Source organism: Nerophis lumbriciformis, linkage group LG06 (genome assembly GCF_033978685.3).
Source record: "Nerophis lumbriciformis linkage group LG06, RoL_Nlum_v2.1, whole genome shotgun sequence".
Lineage (NCBI taxonomy): Eukaryota > Metazoa > Chordata > Actinopteri > Syngnathiformes > Syngnathidae > Nerophis > Nerophis lumbriciformis.
Window position 1 is genome coordinate 7804190 of NC_084553.2, and position 20970 is coordinate 7825159.

Sequence of the window (20970 nt, forward strand, 5' to 3'; positions counted from 1 at the left end):
TGCTGTTAAATCTCTAGATGGCGGTAGAATCCCCACATCGATACAACACGCGAAGAAGAAATCCTGCCACTCTACTTCCTGGTTGCATTTTTTTTTTAGCTTAATCTGCGACTCAAGCTAAGGTTTCTTGGATTTATTTGTTTTATTTTTCATTTTTATCGCGGTTTAAAAAAATGCTGCGAGGTTTCGGGTCCTGGCTGGGGTTGGAGAACCCGGCTGAGGCGGAGAAGCAGGAGGAGGAAAAGGTGGTAGAAGCCCAAAATGAGGTAAACAAACCGCAATCAGCAGTTGGCCAACAAGACGAAGGAGACGAGCAGGACGAAAACAACAAAGGACTGGGCGGTGAGGCACTTATTATCTGATTAAATCTCTTCAAATAACTGATTCATGTCGATTTAAAGTCCAAACCTTGCGTACTGTGGTTATTAGGCATTAACAAGGCTCAACAACACCCAGTCTGTTTGTTTCTGGGATGACGTCATCGTCACTCACATCATGTTGATTGAGATCAATAACTTTAATTTAGTCAATGACACGTTAAAGTTGACGTTTTTTGAGAGGCAATTAAAGCCAACACAAGGTACACCGTCGTGCTCGGTTGAAACACGACTTTGGTACAGGGGGTGGTATGCGTGTAAAACATACTTGCCAACCCTCCCGGATTTTCCGGGAGACTCCCGAAATTCAGCGCCTCTCCCGAAAACCTCCCGGGACACATTTTCTCCCGAAATCCAGGCGGAGCTGGAGGCCACGCCCCCTCCATCTCCATGCGGACCTGAGTGACGTGTTGATAGCCCACAATATAAACAGCTAATGATCGAGGGCGAGTTCTTGGGTTTCTTATGTGGGTTTATTGTTAGGCAGTTTCATTAACGTCCTCCCAGCGCGGCAACAACACACAACAACAGCAGTCAAGTCTTCCGTCTACCGTAAAGCAGTTCGTCTGCCGTAAACAGCAATGTTGTGACACTTTTAAACAGGACAATACTGCCATCTACTGTACATGCATATGTGACCCACCCATAATGTGTCACATTTTTGTGTTGATTTATTTATTTTATTTTGTGGTTTGAATTCGTTTTTTGGAGCTGTCATTACACATTTATCAGTTTTCACATTGGTCAGTAGGGGGGCAGTAGGGCGTTTCTTCCCAATTGAATGCTATCACCTGCAGACCGGAAGTGTCTTATCATTCTGATGAGCGCGACCAGTCTGTGAACAATTGAAACGTCCTGTGTGCTTTTTCCTCCTGTATAACAGGTTAGTTTTGGTGAATCAACTCACTGAATAATATCCATGTGATCTTTATAAGTTTAAGTACACATTCGGATGGTGGAGCCTAACTCTAAAGTGTTTGTGAGTTGTAGTTTGTATTTGTGAATGAATCCAGTGCACAGCTGCAGTAATCAATACAAAAAGGCGACGTGAGTGCGCAATGTTTGTATAGGAACTTCTGATCCTAATTCAGACTCCCAAATTAGAGCTCCCGTTTTCTTATTGATTTTATAATGCATATTTGTATAATGTGTGTGTTCTGAAATAGTGACAGAGAATAGAACAAGGATGGACAATTCAACCCTTAACTCAACAATGAGTAGATGAGTGTTATGTGTGTGTATATGTGTAAATAAATGAACACTGAAATTCAAGTATTTATTTTATATATATATATATATATATATATATATATATATATATATATATATATATATATATATATATGTAATAAAATACATCTATATATATAGCTAGAATTCACTGAAAGTCAAGTATTTCTTATATATATATATCTTAACCACGCCCTCCGCCCCACCTCCCGAAATCGGAGGTCTCAAGGTTGGCAAGTATGGTGTAAAATACAAATAAGAAATAATGTATATACTATCAGACAGGCTTTATAAAGACGATTCTAGTGATATAAGTATCATTTTTCTGTGATTATTAGTAAGAAAGTTATGGGCTTTTAAAACCGGGGTTCTTTTTTATTGTATTCATTTATCCATCCATCCATTGATTGATTGCAACTTTTATTGGTAGATTGCACAGTACAGTACATATTCCGTACAATTGACCACTAAATGGTAACACCCCAATAAGTTTTTCAACTTGTGTAAGTCGGGGTCCACGTTACATGGTAAATCAATCCATCTTCTTCCGCTTATCTTGAGGTCGGGTCGCGGGGGCAGCAGCCTAAGCAGAGAATCCCAGACTTTCCTCTCCCCAGCCACTTAGTCCAGCTCCTCCCGTTGGATCTCGAGGCGTTCCCAGGCCAGCCGGGAGACATAGTCTACCCAACATGTCCTGGGAAAAAATGCTCGAACCACCTCATCTGGCTCCTCTCCATGTGGAGGAGCAGCGGCTTTACTCTGAGCTCCTCCCGGATGACAGAGCTTCTCGCCCTATCTCTAAGGGAGAGACCCGCCACCCGGCGGAGGAAACTCATTTCGGCCGCCTGTACCCGTGATCTTGTCCTTTCGGTCATGACCCAAAGCTCATGACCATGGTCGAGTCGCCAGAAGAAAGCCATCACTCCAAACTACTTTGTTCCAGAAGTTTTGAGGCTTGTCTCTGTGCTGTTTGGCGTAATGTAAGCGGGATACTTTGTGACATTTGCGCAGAAATGGCTTTCTTCTGGCGACTCGACCATGCAGCCCATTTTTCTTCAAGTGCCTCCTTATTGTGCATCTTGAAACAGCCACACCACCATTTTTCAGAGAGTCCTGTATTTCAGCTGAAGTTATTTGTGGATTTTTCTTTGCATTTCGAACAATTTTCCTGGCAGTTGTTGCGGAAATCTTTGCTGGTCTACCTGAATCCCTCATTTTCCACTTTGTAATCAGCGTTTGAACACTGCTGATTGGCATTCTCAATTCTTTGGATATCTTTTTATACCCCTTTCCTGTATACCCCTTTCCTGTTCCAGAAGTTTTGAGGCTTGTCTCTATGCTGTTTGGTGTAATGTAAGCGGGATCCTTTGTGACATTTGCGCAGAAATGGCTTTCTTCTGACGACTCGACCATGCAGCCCATTTTTCTTCAAGTGCCTCCTAATTGTGCATCTTGAAACAGCAACACCACCATTTTTCAGAGAGTCCCGTATTTCAGCTGAAGTTATTTGTGGATTTTTCTTTGCATCTCGAACAATTTTCCTGGCAGTTGTTGCGGAAATCTTTGCTGGTCTACCTGAATCCCTCATTTTCCACTTTGTAATCAGCGTTTGAACACTGCTGATTGGCATTCTCAATTCTTTGGATATCTTTTTATACCCCTTTCCTGTATACCCCTTTCCTGTTCCAGAAGTTTTGAGGCTTGTCTCTATGCTGTTTGGCGTAATGTAAGCGGGATCCTTTGTGACATTTGCGCAGAAATGGCTTTCTTCTGACGACTCGACCATGCAGCCCATTTTTTCTTCAAGTGCCTCCTAATTGTGCATCTTGAAACAGCCACACCACAATTTTCCAAAGTTATTTGTGGATTTTTCTTTGCATCTCAAACAATTTTCCGGGCAGTTGTTGCGGAAATCTTTGCTGGTCTACCCGAATCCCTAATTTTATACTCCGTAATCAGCGTTTGAACACTGCTGATTGGCATTCTCAATTCCTTGGGTATCTTTTTATACCCCTTTCCTGTTTTATGCAGTTCAATGACCTTTTCTCGCAGATAATTTGACAATTATTTTTGCCTTCCCCATGACTCAGAATCCAGAAACATGTGTGCAGCACTGGATGAAAGATGCAATGGTCTGTCAGAAGCCCAGAAACTCACTGACCTTTTATACACACACATTAATTACAAACAAACAGGTCACAGGTGAGGATTGGAACCTTGATTAGCCATTCAAACCTGTTTAAGTCAACTTTTGTGCATGTTATCAGATCAAAGTCACTGGGGTATGTAAACTTTTGATCAGGGTCATTTGGGTACTTTCTTTTGTCATTTTGATTTAAAAAGAGTAAACACAGTTGTTTGCTAATAAATAGCTTCACACAACCATTAAGCAGGAGTGGAAGAAAGGTTTTTGTGTTATCATTCATATTCTCTGAAGAATGGCCAAGAAATCATCAATTCTCCCAGGGTATGTAAACTTATGAGCACGACTGTGTATTAGGGATGTCCCGATACAGGTTTTTGCACTTCCGATCCGATACCGATATTGTTTTTGCACTTCCGATTTGATACCGATACTGACCGATACCGATGCTGACCGATACTGGCCTATCCGAGCATGTATTAAAGTTAAAGTTATTTAGCCTACTTAGTTGTCAGAATCATGTTGAAAAGGGTTTTAGTACTCTTGATAACAACTAGCCAGCTGAATTAGGGAAGTTTGAATAATACACAATGGTTGGTAACAAGAAACTGACCTGTTTATTCAAGGATAAACACAAAATAGACAAAATGATACATGACAAACAGAAATGGCATCATTGAAACTAGGGCTGGGCGATATGGCCTTTTTTTAATATTGCGATATTTTAAGGCCATATTGCGATACACGATATATATCTCGATATTTTGCCTTAGCCTTGAATGAACACTTGATGCATATAATCACAGCAGTATGATGATTCTGTGTGTTTTGATTGATTGAGACTTTTATTAGTAGGTTGCACAGTGAAGTACATATTCCGTACAATTGACCACTAAATGGTAACACCCCAATAAGTTTTTCAACTTGTTTAAGTCGGGGTCCACTTAAATTGATTCATGATGCAGATATATACTATCAGATATATACTATCATCATAATACAGTCATCACATTGAATTATTTACATTATTTATAATCCAGGGTGTGGAGGGGGGCGTCGGATGTAAGTGTCAAAAAGACAGCCAAAAGAGTTTGATATGAGAATAAATCTAAAGTTAAAATATAGGGTAGAAATGCATCCATTTGCAGGAAATGTAGTCTTGATTTTCAACATTTTCTTTTAAGGCTTGCATGTCTACATTAAAACAGTCTTCTTCATACTGCATTAATGTATGCTACTTTTAAACTTTCATGCAGAGAAGGAAATCACAACTAAAAAAATCACTAATTTTTTCATACGGTGTTGATCTGGAAATTTTTGCCTCTGCATTTTGATGGTGTGGGCGTGTGGCACCGAATGGAGATAAGCGTCTCGACAGACGTCACAATATTTGAACAATGATGACGAAAACTGTTTTCTCTGTCGTGTCCGTGTGTCGAAAATTGTTATGCGCTTGTTTTTTTTATTTGATTTTGTGCGTGGCATAGATTTGCCGTGCGCAGAGGACGCTTGAGCAGGCGCGCACCTTAGCGGCTGCGCTAGCATCACAGCTAACGATAGCCATGCCGCTACCTCGCTCTCTGCTGGAAGAGGACGTATACGTATGTGACGTATGACGTGACAGTATGTGACGTGTGTAAGAAGGTGCGCTTGCTGTCTGTGAGAGGGAGACACAGAAAAGAGTGAGAAGAGCCTGTCGTGTAATGCCAGCAGCTAAAGGCAACTGCGTTAGAATCCACAGACCTGTGGATGTGTTGAAGGTGTGCTGGAAAATGCGGAACGGAAATTATAGGGAGCAGCAGAAAAGTGGAATGTACTATTTAAATAGGTGCTTTGGAAAACACGGAGCAGATGTTTTTTTTTTAACTGGATCTGGATCGGCATTTTCCCATGCCTTGCCGATACGCATTTTTTTTGCAAATATCGGCGGCCGATCCGATCCAAATATCGGATCGGGACATCCCTACTGTGTATGAAAACACTCCTACGGTCATCACACATGGGACGGTTTAGTAAGTAAGAATTGTTATAGTTATATTGTAAAAAATACAAATGTTGCTTGCAGTGATGAATGAAGAATCCATACGAGTAGAACACTAGACGGCTAGATGACGGGACGGCACTTTTAATTCGGGTTGAACACACCTATTCAGTGTTTTTGCTTGGTTTTTTTAACTGTGCATTATGGCCGTCAGCAAAGCAATATCCATAAAATTAGCCGCGCCGGTTCATAAGCCGCGGGGTTCAAAGCGTAGGTAAAAAGTAGCCGCTTATAGTCCAGAATTTACGGTAATTAGCAGCTCCTTTGCTGTGCCTTCTTTCTGTCTAAGTGGGAGGTCCACTTCGGGTCTCGTGAGATTGTAGATCCCAGGAACCTGTACGAGTCCACAGTAGACATTGATGTATGATGTCACAGTGTCAGTGAGTTCGTCATGACTTTCTGATGCATCTTCAAAGACCCTTCCATCAGAAGAAGAAAAGCAGGCCAGGATCTGCTGCTTTGATACCTTTTGATCATCTCTTCACAGTCCTTACTAAAGGCTAAACAGTGATCAGAGAGTTCTAAAGCTGCATGGGGACCAGAATGATAAGAGTCCTGTATAACTGTGTAGCAGTGGCCCAGGGTGTTTGCTCCCCTGGTGTGGCACCTAATGTGCTGTCTGCTTTTGGGAAGTTTGTGAAATGATAAGCAAGGAGTCAGGATGTTTGAAACATTGTTTTTTTAATTAATACAATTAATTTAAGATAAATATTCACTAGAATTGGAAGCAAGTGCTATTTCCTAGCAATGACAATTAATTAATAAAAAAAAAAATTTTACTAAAATTGGAAGCAAGTGCTGTTATTTCCTAATAATGAAAGCAACATTTATATGTTGAAGTGCATGCAAACCACTCATGATACCTCACATAAGTAAAAAAAAACAGTACATCGGGAGGTTGCCTACAGCCACAATTTTTTTTTGTAATTATTCGGAGACTTTGCGTTTAATTGAATGGAGGCGTGGAGTTCTTTGACAATGTATTTGCCCAATAGTATTGCATTGTAATGAACGTGCATGGAGTATAAATGCAGCGATTAAACCTTCTCCTTCCCTTCTTCAAGACTACATTTTCAGCTTTGCGTCCAGCGTGACCAGGAAGATCACCGACTCGGTGGCGGAGACCTCACAGACCATCAAAAAGAGCGTGGAAGAGGGAAAGATTGACGGCATCATCGACAAGGTGCGTTGTCCTTCACAACAACAACAGTATGTACATAATAATGAAATACAAAACCCAAAAGCAGTGAAGTTGTCACGTTGTGTAAATGGTAAATAAAAACACAATACAATGATTTGCAAATCCTTTTCAACTTATATTCAATTGAATAGACTGCAAAGACAAGATATTTAACGTTCCAACTGGAAAACTTTGTTGTTTTTTGCAAATATTAGCTCATTTGGAATGTGATGCCTGCAACATGTTTCAAAAAAGCTGGCACAGGTGGCAAAAAAGACTGAGAAAGTTGAGAAATGCTCATCAAACACTTATTTGGAACATCCCACAGGTGAACGGGCTAATTGGGAACAGGTGGGTGCCATGATTGGGTATAAAAGCAGCTTCCATGAAATGCGTCATTCACAAACAAGGATGGGGCGAGAGTCACCACTTTGTCAACAACAGAGTGAGCAAATTGTTTAAGAACAACATTTCTCAAAGACCTATTTTAGGGATTTAGGGATATAATGCTAAAATTGTGTACATGTTAGAAATTAACTTTAACCAACCAACCAAAGAACAAAAAATATGCAACCATGAATTGATTAACGTGGACCCCGACTTAAACAAGTTGAAAAACGTATTCGGATGTTACCATTTAGTGGTCAATTGTACGGAATATGTACTGTACTGTGCAATCTACTAATAAAACTTTCAGTCAGTCAATCAAACCACACGCTAATAAGCAACCACATGTTCAAAAGCAAGCCCAAATAGGCAACCAAGCGTTTAAAAGCAAGCCCAAAAAAGCAACAACACGTTCAAAAGCAAGCCCAAATAAGCAGCCACATGTTGACAAGCAAGCCCTAATAGGCAACCACACGTTCAAAAGCGAGCCCAAATAGGCAACCAAGCGTTTAAAAGCAAGCCCCAAAAAAGCAATAACACCTTCAAAAGCAAGCCCAAATAAGCAACCAAATGTTGAAAAGCAAACCCAAATAAGCAACCACACGTTCAAAAGCAAGCCCAAATAGGCAACCAAGCGTTTAAAAGCAAGCCCAAAAAAGCAATAACACCTTCAAAAGCAAGCCCAAATAAGCAACCAAATGTTGAAAAACAAACCCAAATAAGCAACCACACATTCAAAAGCAAGCCCAAATAGGTAACCAAGCGTTTAAAAGCAAGCCCCAAAAAGCAATAACACGTGCAAAAGCAAGCCCAAATGCAACCACACGTTCAAAAGCAAGCCCAAATAGGCAACCACACGTTCAAAAGCAAGCCCAAATAGGCAACCACACGTTCAAACGCAAGCCCAAATGAGTAAACACAGGTTCCAACGCAAGCCCAAATAAGCAACCACACGCTTAAAAGCAAGCCCCAATAAGCAACCACGCGTTTAAAAGCAAGCCCAAACAAGAAACAACACGTTCAAAACTAAGCCCAAATAAGCAACCACACATTCAAACGCAAATGCAAATAGGCAACCACATGTTCAAACAAAGACCAAATAAGCAACCACCCATTCAAAAGCAAGCCCAAATAAGCAACCGCACATTCCAAAGCAAGCCCAAATAGGCAACCAAGCGTTTAAAAGCAAGCCCAAATAAGCAATCACATGTTGAAAAGCAAGCCCAAATAGGCAACCACACGTTCAAAAGCAAGCCCAAATAGGCAACCACAACGTTGTGAAGTGAATTACATTTTATATAGTGCTTTTTCTCAAGTGACTCAAAGCGCTTGACATTGTGAAACCCAATATCTAAGTTACATTTAAACCACTGGGAGCAGGTGGATAAAGTGTCTAGCCCAAGGACACAACGGCAGTGACGAGGATGGCGGAAGCGGGGATAGAACCTGCAACCCTCAAATTGCTGGCACGGCCGCTCTACCAACCGAGCTATACCGCCACGTTCAAACACAAGCCCAAATAAGTAAACACAGGTTCCAACGCAAGCCCAAATAAGTAAACACAGGTTCCAACGCAAGCCCAAATAAGCAACAACACGTTCCAAACTAAGTCTAAATAAACAACCACACATTCAAAAGCAAATGCAAATAGGCAACCACATGTTCAAACAAAGCCCAAACAAGCAACCACCCATTCAAAAGCAAGCCCAAATAGGCAACCACACATTCCAAAGCAAGCCCAAATAGGCAACCACACGTTCAAAAGCAAGCCCAAATAGGCAACCACATGTTCAAACGCAAGCCCAAATAAGTAAACACAGGTTCCAACGCAAGCCCAAATAAGCAACAACACGTTCCAAACTAAGTCCAAATAAGCAACCACACATTCAAAAGCAAATGCAAATAGGCAACCACATGTTCAAACAAAGCCCAAACAAGCAACCACCCATTCAAAAGCAAGCCCAAATAGGCAACCACACATTCCAAAGCAAGCCCAAATAGGCAACCACACGTTCAAAAGCAAGCCCAAATAGGCAACCACATGTTCAAACGCAAGCCCAAATAAGTAAACACAGGTGCCAACGCAAGCCCAAATAAGCAACCACACATTTAAAAGCAAGCCCAAATAAGTAAACACAGGTTCCAATGCAAGCCCAAATAAGCAACCACACATTCCAAAGCAAGCCCAAATAGGCAATCAAGCGTTTAAAAGCAAGCCCAAAAAAGAAATAACACGTTCAAAAGCAAGCCCAAATAAGCAACCACATGTTGACAAGCAAGCCCATTTAGGCAACCACACGTTCAAAAGAAAGCCCAAATAAGTAAACACAGGTTCCAACGCAAGCCCAAATAAGCAACCACACATTTAAAAGCAAGCCCAAATAAGCAACCACAAGTTTAAAAGCAAGCCCAAATAAGCAACCACACGTTCAAAAGCAAGCCCAAATAAGCAACCACGCGTTCAAAAGCAAGCCCAAATAGGCAACCACACGTTCAAACGCGAGCCCAAATAAGTAAACAAAGGTTCCAACGCAAGCCCCAATAAGCAACCATGCGTTCAGAAGCAAGCCCAAATAAGCAACCACACGTTCAAAAGCAAATGCAAATAGGCAACCACATGTCCAAACAAAGCCCAAATAAGCAACCACCCATTCAAAAGCAAGCCCAAATAAGCAACCACACATTCCAAAGCAAGTCCTAAAACACCAACTTGCGATCTTAGCAAGTGACTTTCAACAAAAAGTCAAAAGAATGCTAGCCGTTCCAGGAACTTGAGCTCGGAATCAAAGCAGATAAAAGTTCAGTAGTTTTGTGTCACGTGTCATGACTTGATCTTGGGAGTTTGCTTTTCCGGGATGCAACGGAAAGTTGGCACGGGCGAGACGGGAATGAAGGTACATGATTTATTTATTAACTATAAATACAAAAAAAAGGATCAAACAAAAAGCGCGCACAGTGGCGGAGAATAAACTATGAACAATTAAACAAAACTTGCAAACTATGGCTTGAATAAAGAAAACTTACTTGGCATGGACAAAAAAGGAGCAGCGTGAACGATGGACATGAAAAAATGGACAGAGCATAAATGTGGTGATGTCGTCAGGACGAACAACAGAAAATGAATGAACTTAAATACTATGGACATCATTAGTGAAAGCAGGTGCGTGACTCAAAACGTGAAACAGGTGCGTGACGTGACAGGTGAAAACTAATGGTTGCTATGGTGACAAACAAGAGTGCACAATGAGTCCAAACGTGGAACAGGTGAAACTAATGGGTAATCATGGAAACAAGACAAGGGAGTGAAAAGACAGAAACTAAAGAGTCCTATAACTGAACAAAACATGACTTAAAACAAAACATGATTACACAGACATGACATCACGGCCTGTTTGCCAAAAATGAGGACATGGGATGATGTCATTGATGCTTTGTTGTTGTTTACTTGACTTGCAGACCTTTTTAGGAGACTTCCAGAAGGAGCAGGAGAAGTTTGTCCAGGAGAACAAGGCCAAAAGATCAGGTATTGACCCACAGAAAACATTTGAATAAGAACGGTGTTCAATTTCTAGATGTTTCTCCAGAGGCCGCAGTCCCTCCATGGGTGGGCTACAACGAGGAGGAGACCATCCAGCAGCAGATCCTCGCTCTGTCGGCCGTGAGAGACATCATTTATTAAGTTGGATCTGAAGCCCCCATGAAGCCACGCTGTTCTTTCCCATGTCAGGACAAGCGGAACTTCCTGCGCGACCCCCCGGCCGGCGTGCAGTTCCACTTCGACATGGAGCACATGTACCCGCTGGCCGCCGTCATGCTGGAGGAAGACCAGCTCCTCAACCGCATGCGCTTCGACCTGGTGCCCAAACTGTGAGTGCACCCGCCGGCGCTCGTGACCGCGTGACTGACCCCCGCCTCTCTCGGACAGCGTGAAGGAGGACGTCTTCTGGAGGAACTACTTCTACCGCGTGTCTCTGGTCAAGCAGTCGGCGCAGCTGACGGCGCTGGCGGCACAACAGCAGAAGGATGGCGAGGACAGAGGGCCCGCCGTCTCCCCTGACGACGTGGTCCTGAGAGGTAGGATTAGTCTATTTATTAGGTACAGTATTTGCATGTGGGTCACTTTGTCACTCTGGACTGTCCCGACAGACAACGTCAGGCCAAAAACTCCACCTGTGTCCATCGGCGACATGCAGAAGGTAACACACATTATTGCATCACACATGCACACTGTAACACATTATTACATCATACATGCACAAGGTAACACATTATTACATCATACATGCACACTGTAACACATTATTACATCACACATGCACACTGTAACACATTATTACATCATACATGCACACTTTAACACATTATTACATCACATGTGCACACTTTAACACATCATACATGCACAATTGAACATTATTACATCATACATGCACACTTTAACACATTATTACATCATACATGCACACTGTAACACATTATTACATCACACATGCACACTGTAACACATTATTACATCACACATGCACACTTTAACACATTATTACATCACACATGCACACTGTAACACATTATTACATCACACATGCACACTTTGACACATTATTACATCATACATGCACACTAACACATTATTACATCACACGTGCACACTTTAACACATCATACATGCACAATTGAACATTATTACATCATACATGCACTCTGTAACACATTATTACATCATACATGCAAACGGTAACACAATATTACATCACACATGCATAAGGTAACATATTATTACATCACACATGCACACTTTAAATGCACACTAACACATCATTACATCACACATGTACAAGGTAACACATTATTACATCATACATGCACACGGTAACACATTATTACATCACACATACACACTAACACATTATTGCATCACACATGCACACTGTAACACATTATTACATCATACATGCACATGGTAACACATTATTACATCATACATGCACACTGTAACACTTTATTACATCACACATGCACACTGTAACACATTATTACATCATACATGCACAATTTAACATTATTACATCATACATGCACACTGTAACACCTTATTACATCATACATGCACATGGTAACACATTACATCACACATGCACACTAACACATTATTACATCATACATGCACAATTTAACATTATGACATCATACATGCACAAGGTAATACATCAATATATCACACATACACAAGGTAACACATTACATCACACATGCACACAGTATCACATTATTACATCATACATGCACAAGATAGCACATTATTACATCACACATACACACTGTAACACATTATTACATCACACATACACACTGTAACACATCATTACATCATACATGCACACGGTAACACATTATTACATCATACATGCACACGGTAACATATTATTACATCACACATGCACAAGATAACACATTATTACATCATACATGCACACTGTAACACATTATTAAATTACACATGCACACTTGAACACATTACATCATACATGCACAAGGTAACACATTATTACATCATACATGCACATGGTAACACATTACATCATACATGCACACTGTAACACGTTATTAAATTACACATGCACACTTGAACACATTACATCACACATGCACACGGTAACATATTATTACATCATACATGCACAAGGTAACACATTATTACATCATACATGCACAAGGTAACACATTATTACATCATACATGCACACGGTAACACATTACATCATACATGCACACTGTAACACGTTATTAAATTACACATGCACACTTGAACACATTACATCATACATGCACAAGGTAACACATTATTACATCATACATGCACATGGTAACACATTACATCACACATGCACACTTTAACACACTATTACATCACACATGCACACTTTAACACATTATTACATCACACATGCACACTTTAACACACTATTACATCACACATGCACACTTTAACACATTATTACATCATACATGCACACACTAACACATTATTACATCATACATGCACACTGTAGCACATTATTACATCATACATGCACACTGTAGCACATTATTACATCACACATGCACACACTAACACATTATTACATTACACATGCACACGGTAACACATTATTACATCATACATGCACACGGTAACACATTATTACATCACACATAATGTGTTACCATGTGCAGGCGGTGAGGCAAAGTAATAAAATGTTTTGTAAAGAATGGTTTCCAGGTTGCAGACCAAAACAAAATGTGCTCTTCCTGCTCCTGCTTGTCCCTCAGCCTTCTCACGAGGAAGACGAGGAGATATCCACCAGCCCCGGCGTCTCCGAGTTCGTGAGCGACGCGTTCGACTCGGCGGCCATCGACCGCGAGGACCTGAGGAAGGAGATGGAGCAGCTGGTGCTGGACAACAAGGACAGCCCCCCCGACGGTCAGCATCAGCTTTTAATTCCTCCCGGCTGGTCACGAGCCGTCCTCACCCTCTCTCTCCCCCCCCCCAGAGGAGCACGCCGACTGGGAGAAGGAGCTCCAGCAGGAGCTGCAGGAGTACGAAGTGATGACGGAGGCGGACGGCAGAGACAACCAGTGGGACCTGGAGATCGAGGAGATGCTCCAGGCTGACGACCGCTAGACGTGAATACCTTTTTTTTTTTTTTTTTTCTCTTCAAACATTCGCCCACATAAAAACTTCCATGAATGAGATCTCCTGCATCTTCAGGGGTTATCGTACATACATGGAGACAAAATACATCAAAATGAAACTAATTTTACATCCAGCTGTTACACCACATCACGTCTAGTCAAAGCCTCTTCCTGCTGCACAATGTTGAGTGAATCGACATGCAAGATATTATTCACAGCTGCAGCACTTTTTTTGTTCTTCTTCCTGCAGATAACGCCATCAAAACACACTTTTTTTCTCAATTTGTTTTTTCAAGCCCCCCCCTTGGGGACAATTTTTTTTTCCACGTCCCCCCCTTGGGGACATAATTTTTTTTCACGCCCCCCCCCCCCTAAATTTAAATACATTGGCTAACCTGATAATATTTATTTATTCGCACAAACCACTCTGAGCAAGTCACCTAGCTGAAGACTTGTATTCTTTTCTCAAGCACCCCCCTCACGGACATCGTTTTGTGAGCAAACCACAGTTTGACACGGGCTTCTCTAATATTCAACAGATTGTATCCGATATCTTGGGTTAAAAGGTAATGGATAGACGACGGATGGATGGATGAATGATTGATAGAGGAATGGATGGATGGGTGGATGATGAATGAATGATGGGAAATTATAAGGATAAATGCATTGATTGATGGATGATGGATGAATGGTTGATAGAGTAATTGGGTGGATGATGAATGAATGATGGATAAATTAATATTGGTGGATGAAGGATAGATGATGGATGGATGGTTGATATAGGGATGGGTGGATGAATGAATGATAAAAATAGGTTAATTGGTGGCTAATGGATAGACGACGGATGGGTGGATGGATGGATGGATGATTGATAGAGGAATAGGTGGATGATGAATGAATGATGGGAAATTATAAGGATAAATGCATTGATTGATGGATGATGGATGAATGATTGATATAGGAATGGATGAGTGGATGACTAATGAATAATGGATAAATGGATTAATTGGTGGATGAAGGATAGACGATGGACGATGGATGGATGATTGATAGAGGGATGGGCGGATGAATGAATGATAAAAATAGGTTAATTGGTGGCTAATGGATAGACGACGGATGGGTGGATGGATGGATGATTGATAGAGGAATAGGTGAATGATGAATGAATGATGGGAAATTATCAGGATAAATGCATTGATTGATGGATGATGGATGAATGATTGATAGAGGAATGGATGGATGGGTGGATGATGAATGAATGATGGGAAATTATAAGGATAAATGCATTGATTGATGGATGATGGATGAATGGTTGATAGAGTAATGGGTGGATGATGAATGAATGATGGATAAATGAATATTGGTGGATGAAGGATAGATGATGGATGGATGGTTGATAGAGGGATGGGTGGATGAATGAATGATAAAAAAATAGGTTAATTGGTGGCTAATGGATAGACGACGGATGGGTGGATGGATGGATGATTGATAGAGGAATAGGTGGATGATGAATGAATGATGGGAAATTATAAGGATAAATGCATCGATTGATGGATGATGGATGAATGATTGATAGAGGAATGGATGGATGGGTGGATGATGAATGAATGATGGGAAATTATAAGGATAAATGCATTGATTGATGGATGAATGGTTGATAGAGTAATGGGTGGATGATGAATGAATGATGGATAAATGAATATTGGTGGATGAAGGATAGATGATGGATGGATGGTTGATAGAGGGATGGGTGGATGAATGAATGATAAAAATAGGTTAATTGGTGGCTAATGGATAGACGACGGATGGGTGGATGGATGGATGATTGATAGAGGAATAGGTGGATGATGAATGAATGATGGGAAATTATAAGGATAAATGCATTGATTGATGGATGATGGATGAATGATTGATATAGGAATGGATGGGTGGATGACGAATGAATGATGGATAAATGGATTAATTGGTGGATGAAGGATAGACGATGGACGATGGATGGATGATTGATAGAGGGATGGGCGGATGAATGAATGATAAAAATAGGTTAATTGGTGGCTAATGGATAGACGACGGATGGGTGGGTGGGTGGATGGATGGATGATTGATAGAGGAATAGGTGGATGATGAATGAATGATGGGAAATTATCAGGATAAATGCATTGATTGATGGATGATGATGAATGATTGATAGAGGAATGGATGATGGGAAATTATAAGGATAAATGCATTGATTGATGGATGATGGATGAATGGTTGATAGAGTAATGGGTGGATGACGAATGAATGATGGATAAATGGATTAATTGGTGGATGAAGGATAGACGATGGACGATGGATGGATGATTGATAGAGGGATGGGCGGATGAATGAATGATAAAAATAGGTTAATTGGTGGCTAATGGATAGACGACGGATGGGTGGGTGGGTGGATGGATGGATGATTGATAGAGGAATAGGTGGATGATGAATGAATGATGGGAAATTATCAGGATAAATGCATTGATTGATGGATGATGATGAATGATTGATAGAGGAATGGATGATGGGAAATTATAAGGATAAATGCATTGATTGATGGATGATGGATGAATGGTTGATAGAGTAATGGGTGGATGATGAATGAATGATGGATAAATGAATATTGGTGGATGAAGGATAGATGATGGATGGATGGTTGATAGAGGGATGGGTTTATGAATGAATGATAAAAATAGGTTAATTGGTGGCCAATGGATAGACGACAGATGGGTGGATGGATGGATGATTGATAGAGGAATAGGTGGATGATGAATGAATGATGGGAAATTATAAGGATAAATGCATTGATTGATGGATGATGGATGAATGATTGATATAGGAATGGATGAGTGGATGACGAATGAATAATGGATAAATGGATTAATTGGTGGATGAAGGATAGACGATGGATGATTGATAGAGGGATGGGCGGATGAATGAATGATGGATAAATGGATTAATTGGTGGATGAAGGATAGACGATGGATGATTGATAGAGGGATGGGCGGATGAATGAATGAATGAAGGGAAATTATAAGGATAAATGCATTGATTGTATCCGATATCTTGGGTTAAAGGTTTCGGCCAAGAGGAGAAGAATGCAGATTTATTCTGTACAGTATTTTTTATTTTTTTTTTACTTTAGTGACCCACTTCAACTCAATACCGTTTAAAAAAAAGAGCCTTAGAAAAAAATATCACTTCTGATGGCAAATGGTGGGTTTTTCTTGAATTAGTCTCTTAGTAATGTCGGGAAAAGGACGCCAGAGGGCGCCACAGTAACAAAAATAGTCTTACTAATATTCCGTCTTTTTCTTTCCACTGCTCCTTTCTGCTGGCTTGTACAGTAAATCTTTCAAATACTGTAGTTACCTAACAGAGAATGTAAAGTAAGTTGAATCCTGTAAATAAAGACACTATTAAAAAACGATTATACTCCTTTTTTACAAATGTTTATCATTTTGAGTTATATAACAGTAATCCAATCACATGATATTATAGATGCATTGATGTTGTACTAGTCAACATATAATAAACGTATGTTACAATACAAGGCACTTACAAGGTTGCTGAAATGAGGCGTTCAAAGCCATGCGGGTGTTTTGGCTATATCCGCTGGTCCCGCAGAGGAAAGTCAATCAGGGGCGGGTGACTCAGCGGCGTTGGAATGGCGGCGAAGGAAGGAACGGGCTGGATGCTTTTTGTGTTGTGCAAAGTCTGCAATCAAGTCGCAGGCCGGCGTGCAGACGTGTCCCTGCACGCACGGCCTCAACATCAGTCGTGGTCTTGCTCTGACACGCCACACAAGTACAAGTTGCACTGTCGGGGGTCTAAAAACAAAAACAACAGGATTCTTGTCGTGTCCAACTTCTTTGAGCTGGACTGGTGATGTTCTTCAAAACCCATAGGGTTCTTGACTGTGTGAGGATGGATGATGCATATATGAGTGACAGAGGAATGGATATATGATGGATGGGTGGATGATGAATGAGTGATGGATAAATGCATTGATTGGTGGATGATTGATAGAGAAATGGATGGGTGGATGATGAATGAATTATAGATAAATATATGGATTGATTGGTGGATGGTGGATGGATGGATGATTGATAGAGGAATGGGTGGATGATGAATGAATGATGGATAAATATATGGATAAATTGATTAATTGGTGGATGATGAATAGACGATGGATGGATGGATGGATGAATGATTGATAGAGGAATGGGTGGATGATGAATGAATGATGGGAAATTATAAGGATAAATGCATTGATTGGTGGATGATAGATGAATGATTGATAGAGGAATGGATGGATGGGTGGATGATGAATGTTGGATGGATGAATGTTGGATAAATGATAGATGGGTGGATGATAGATGATGAATGGATACATGATAGATGGGTGGATGATGGTTAAATGATAGATGGGTGGATGATGGATGGATGAATGTTGGATAAATGATAGATGGGTGGATGATAAATGATGAATGGATACATGGGTGGATGAATGATGGTTAAATGATAGATGGATGGATGATAGATGATGGATGGATGAATGATGGTTAAATGATAGATGGGTGGATGATAGATGATGGATGGATGAATGATGGTTAAATGATAAATGGGTGGATGATAGATGATGGATAGATGAATGATGGCTAAATGATAGATAGGTGGATGATACATGATGGATAAATAATAGATGGTGGATGATTGATGATGGATGGATGAAAGATGGATAAATGATAGATGGGTGGATGATGGATTATGGACGGATGAATGATGCATTAATGATAGATGGGTGGATGATAGATGATGGATGGATGAATGATGGTTTGATGATAGATGATGGATGAATGAATGATGGATAAATGATAGATGGTGGATGGATGAATGATGCATTAATTATAGATGGGTGGATGATAGATGATGGATGGATGAATGATGGTTTGATGATAGATGATGGATGAATGAATGATGGATAAATGATAGATGGTGGATGGATGAATGATAAATGGGTGGATGAATTGATGGATGGATGAATAAATGATGGATGGAGATGGATAAATGATAGATGGGTGGATGATAGATAATGGTTGGATAAATGATAGATGGGTGGATGATAGATGATGGATGGATGAATGATGGTTAAATGATAGATGGTGGATGATAGATGATGGATGGATGAACGATGGCTAAATGATAGATGTGTGGATGATAAATGATGGATGGATGAATGTTGGATAAATGATAGATGGGTGGATGATAGATAATGGTTGGATAAATGATAGATGGGTGGATGATGGATGATGGATGGATGAATGATGGTTAAATGATAGATGGTGGATGATAGATGATGGATGGCTAAATGATAGATTTGTGGATGATAGATGATGGATGGATGATTTATGGTGAAATGATAGATGGGTGGATGATAGATGATGGATGGATGAAGGATGGCTAAATGATACATGTGTGGATGATAGATGATAGATGGATGGGTGGATGATAGATGATGGATGGATAAATGATAGACGGGTGGATGATAGATGATGGATGAATGATTGATGGTTAAATGATAGATGGGTGGATGATAGATGATGGATGGATGAATGATGTTTAAATGATAGATGGGTGGATGATAGATGATGGATGGATGAATGATGGTTAAATGATAAATGGGTGGATGATAGATGATGGATGGATGAATGATGGCTAAATGATAGATGGGTGGATGATGGATGGATGAATGATAGATGGGTGGATGATAGATGATGGAGGGATGAATGATGGTTAAATGATAAATGGGTGGATGATAGATGGTGGATGGATGAATGATGGCTAAATGATAGATAGGTGGATGATACATGATGGATGGGTAAATAATAGATGGTGGATGATTGATGATGGATGGATGGATGAAAGATGGTTAAATGATAGCTGGGTGGATGATGGATGGATGAATGATGGCTAAATGATAGATGGGTGGATGATGGATGGATGAATGATGGTTAAATGATAGATGGGTAGATGATGGATGGATGATTGATGGCTAAATGATAGATGGGTGGATGATGGATGGATGAATGATAGATGGGTGGATGATAGATGATGGAGGGATGAATGATGGTTAAATGATAAATGGGTGGATGATAGATGATGGATGGATAAATAATAGATGGTGGATGATTGATGATGGATGGATGAAAGATGGTTAAATGATAGCTGGGTGGATGATGGATGGATGAATGATGGCTAAATGATAGATGGGTGGATGATGGATGGATGAATGATGGTTAAATGATAGATGGGTAGATGATGGATGGATGATTGATGGCTAAATGATAGATGGGTGGATGATGGATGGATGAATGATGGTTAAATGATAGATGGGTGGATGATAGATGATGGATGGATGAATGATGGTTAAATGATAGATGGTGGATGGATGAATGATGGCTAAATGATAGATAGGTGCATGATACATGATGGATGGATAAATAATAGATGGTGGATGATTGATGATGGATGGATGAAAGATGGATAAATGATAGATGGGTGGATGATAGATTATGGACGGATGAATGATGCATTAATTATAGATGGGTGGATGATAGATGATGGATGGATGAATGATGGTTTAATGATAGATGGGTGGATGAATTATGGATAAATGATAGATGGTGGATAGATGAATGATAAATGGGTGGATGGATGGATGAATAAATGATGGATGGATGATGGATAAATGATAGATGGGTGGATGATAGATAATGGTTGGATAAATGATAGATGGGTGGATGATAGATGATGGATGGATGAATGATGGTTAAATGATAGATGGTGGATGGCTAAATGATAGATGTGTGGATGATAGATGATGGATGGATGATTTATGGTGAAATGATAGATGGGTGGA

At 40.3% G+C, this 20970-nt stretch overlaps 2 protein-coding genes across 6 annotated transcripts in view; one reads left to right on the plus strand and one right to left on the minus strand.

Annotated features, from left to right (window-relative positions):
• The window catches only part of phospho2 (phosphatase, orphan 2), a 33961-nt gene extending 33519 nt beyond the window's left edge, over positions 1-442 (minus strand). The window contains exon 1 of the mRNA XM_061963670.1: positions 277-442. The gene's annotated coding sequence lies outside the window, so the exon portion shown is untranslated. The remainder of the gene's footprint in view (positions 1-276) is intronic.
• syap1 (synapse associated protein 1) lies at positions 50-16658 on the plus strand. 5 transcript variants are annotated; one of them, XR_009815590.1, is made up of 10 exons: positions 50-342; positions 6856-6974; positions 10815-10881; positions 10943-11016; positions 11086-11225; positions 11284-11432; positions 11505-11554; positions 13668-13818; positions 13889-16298; positions 16487-16658. XR_009815590.1 is itself a non-coding variant. In XM_061963668.1 (10 exons), the coding sequence occupies exons 1-9, from the start codon at positions 174-176 to the stop codon at positions 14017-14019; spliced, it is 1050 nt and encodes a 349-aa protein (XP_061819652.1). In that variant the 5' UTR covers positions 50-173; the 3' UTR covers positions 14020-14021; positions 14281-16658. The 5 variants fall into 5 exon arrangements, 2 of the variants coding, with proteins under 2 accessions (XP_061819652.1, XP_061819651.1); XR_009815591.1 differs by having other exon boundaries at positions 13889-15699; positions 16147-16658; XR_009815592.1 differs by having other exon boundaries at positions 13889-15357; positions 16147-16658.
• The last annotated feature ends 4312 nt before the right edge of the window (positions 16659-20970 follow it).

Bases quoted from the DNA above. Each gene is read 5' to 3' on its own strand.
- syap1 (XM_061963667.1), top strand. From the start codon at position 174: ATGCTGCGAGGTTTCGGGTCCTGGCTGGGGTTGGAGAACCCGGCTGAG. The intron at 11,017-11,085 runs GTGAGAGACATC...TTCCCATGTCAG, and splicing joins AGATCCTCGCTCTGTCGGCC to GACAAGCGGAACTTCCTGCG. The intron at 11,555-13,667 runs GTAACACACATT...CTTGTCCCTCAG, and splicing joins CCATCGGCGACATGCAGAAG to CCTTCTCACGAGGAAGACGA.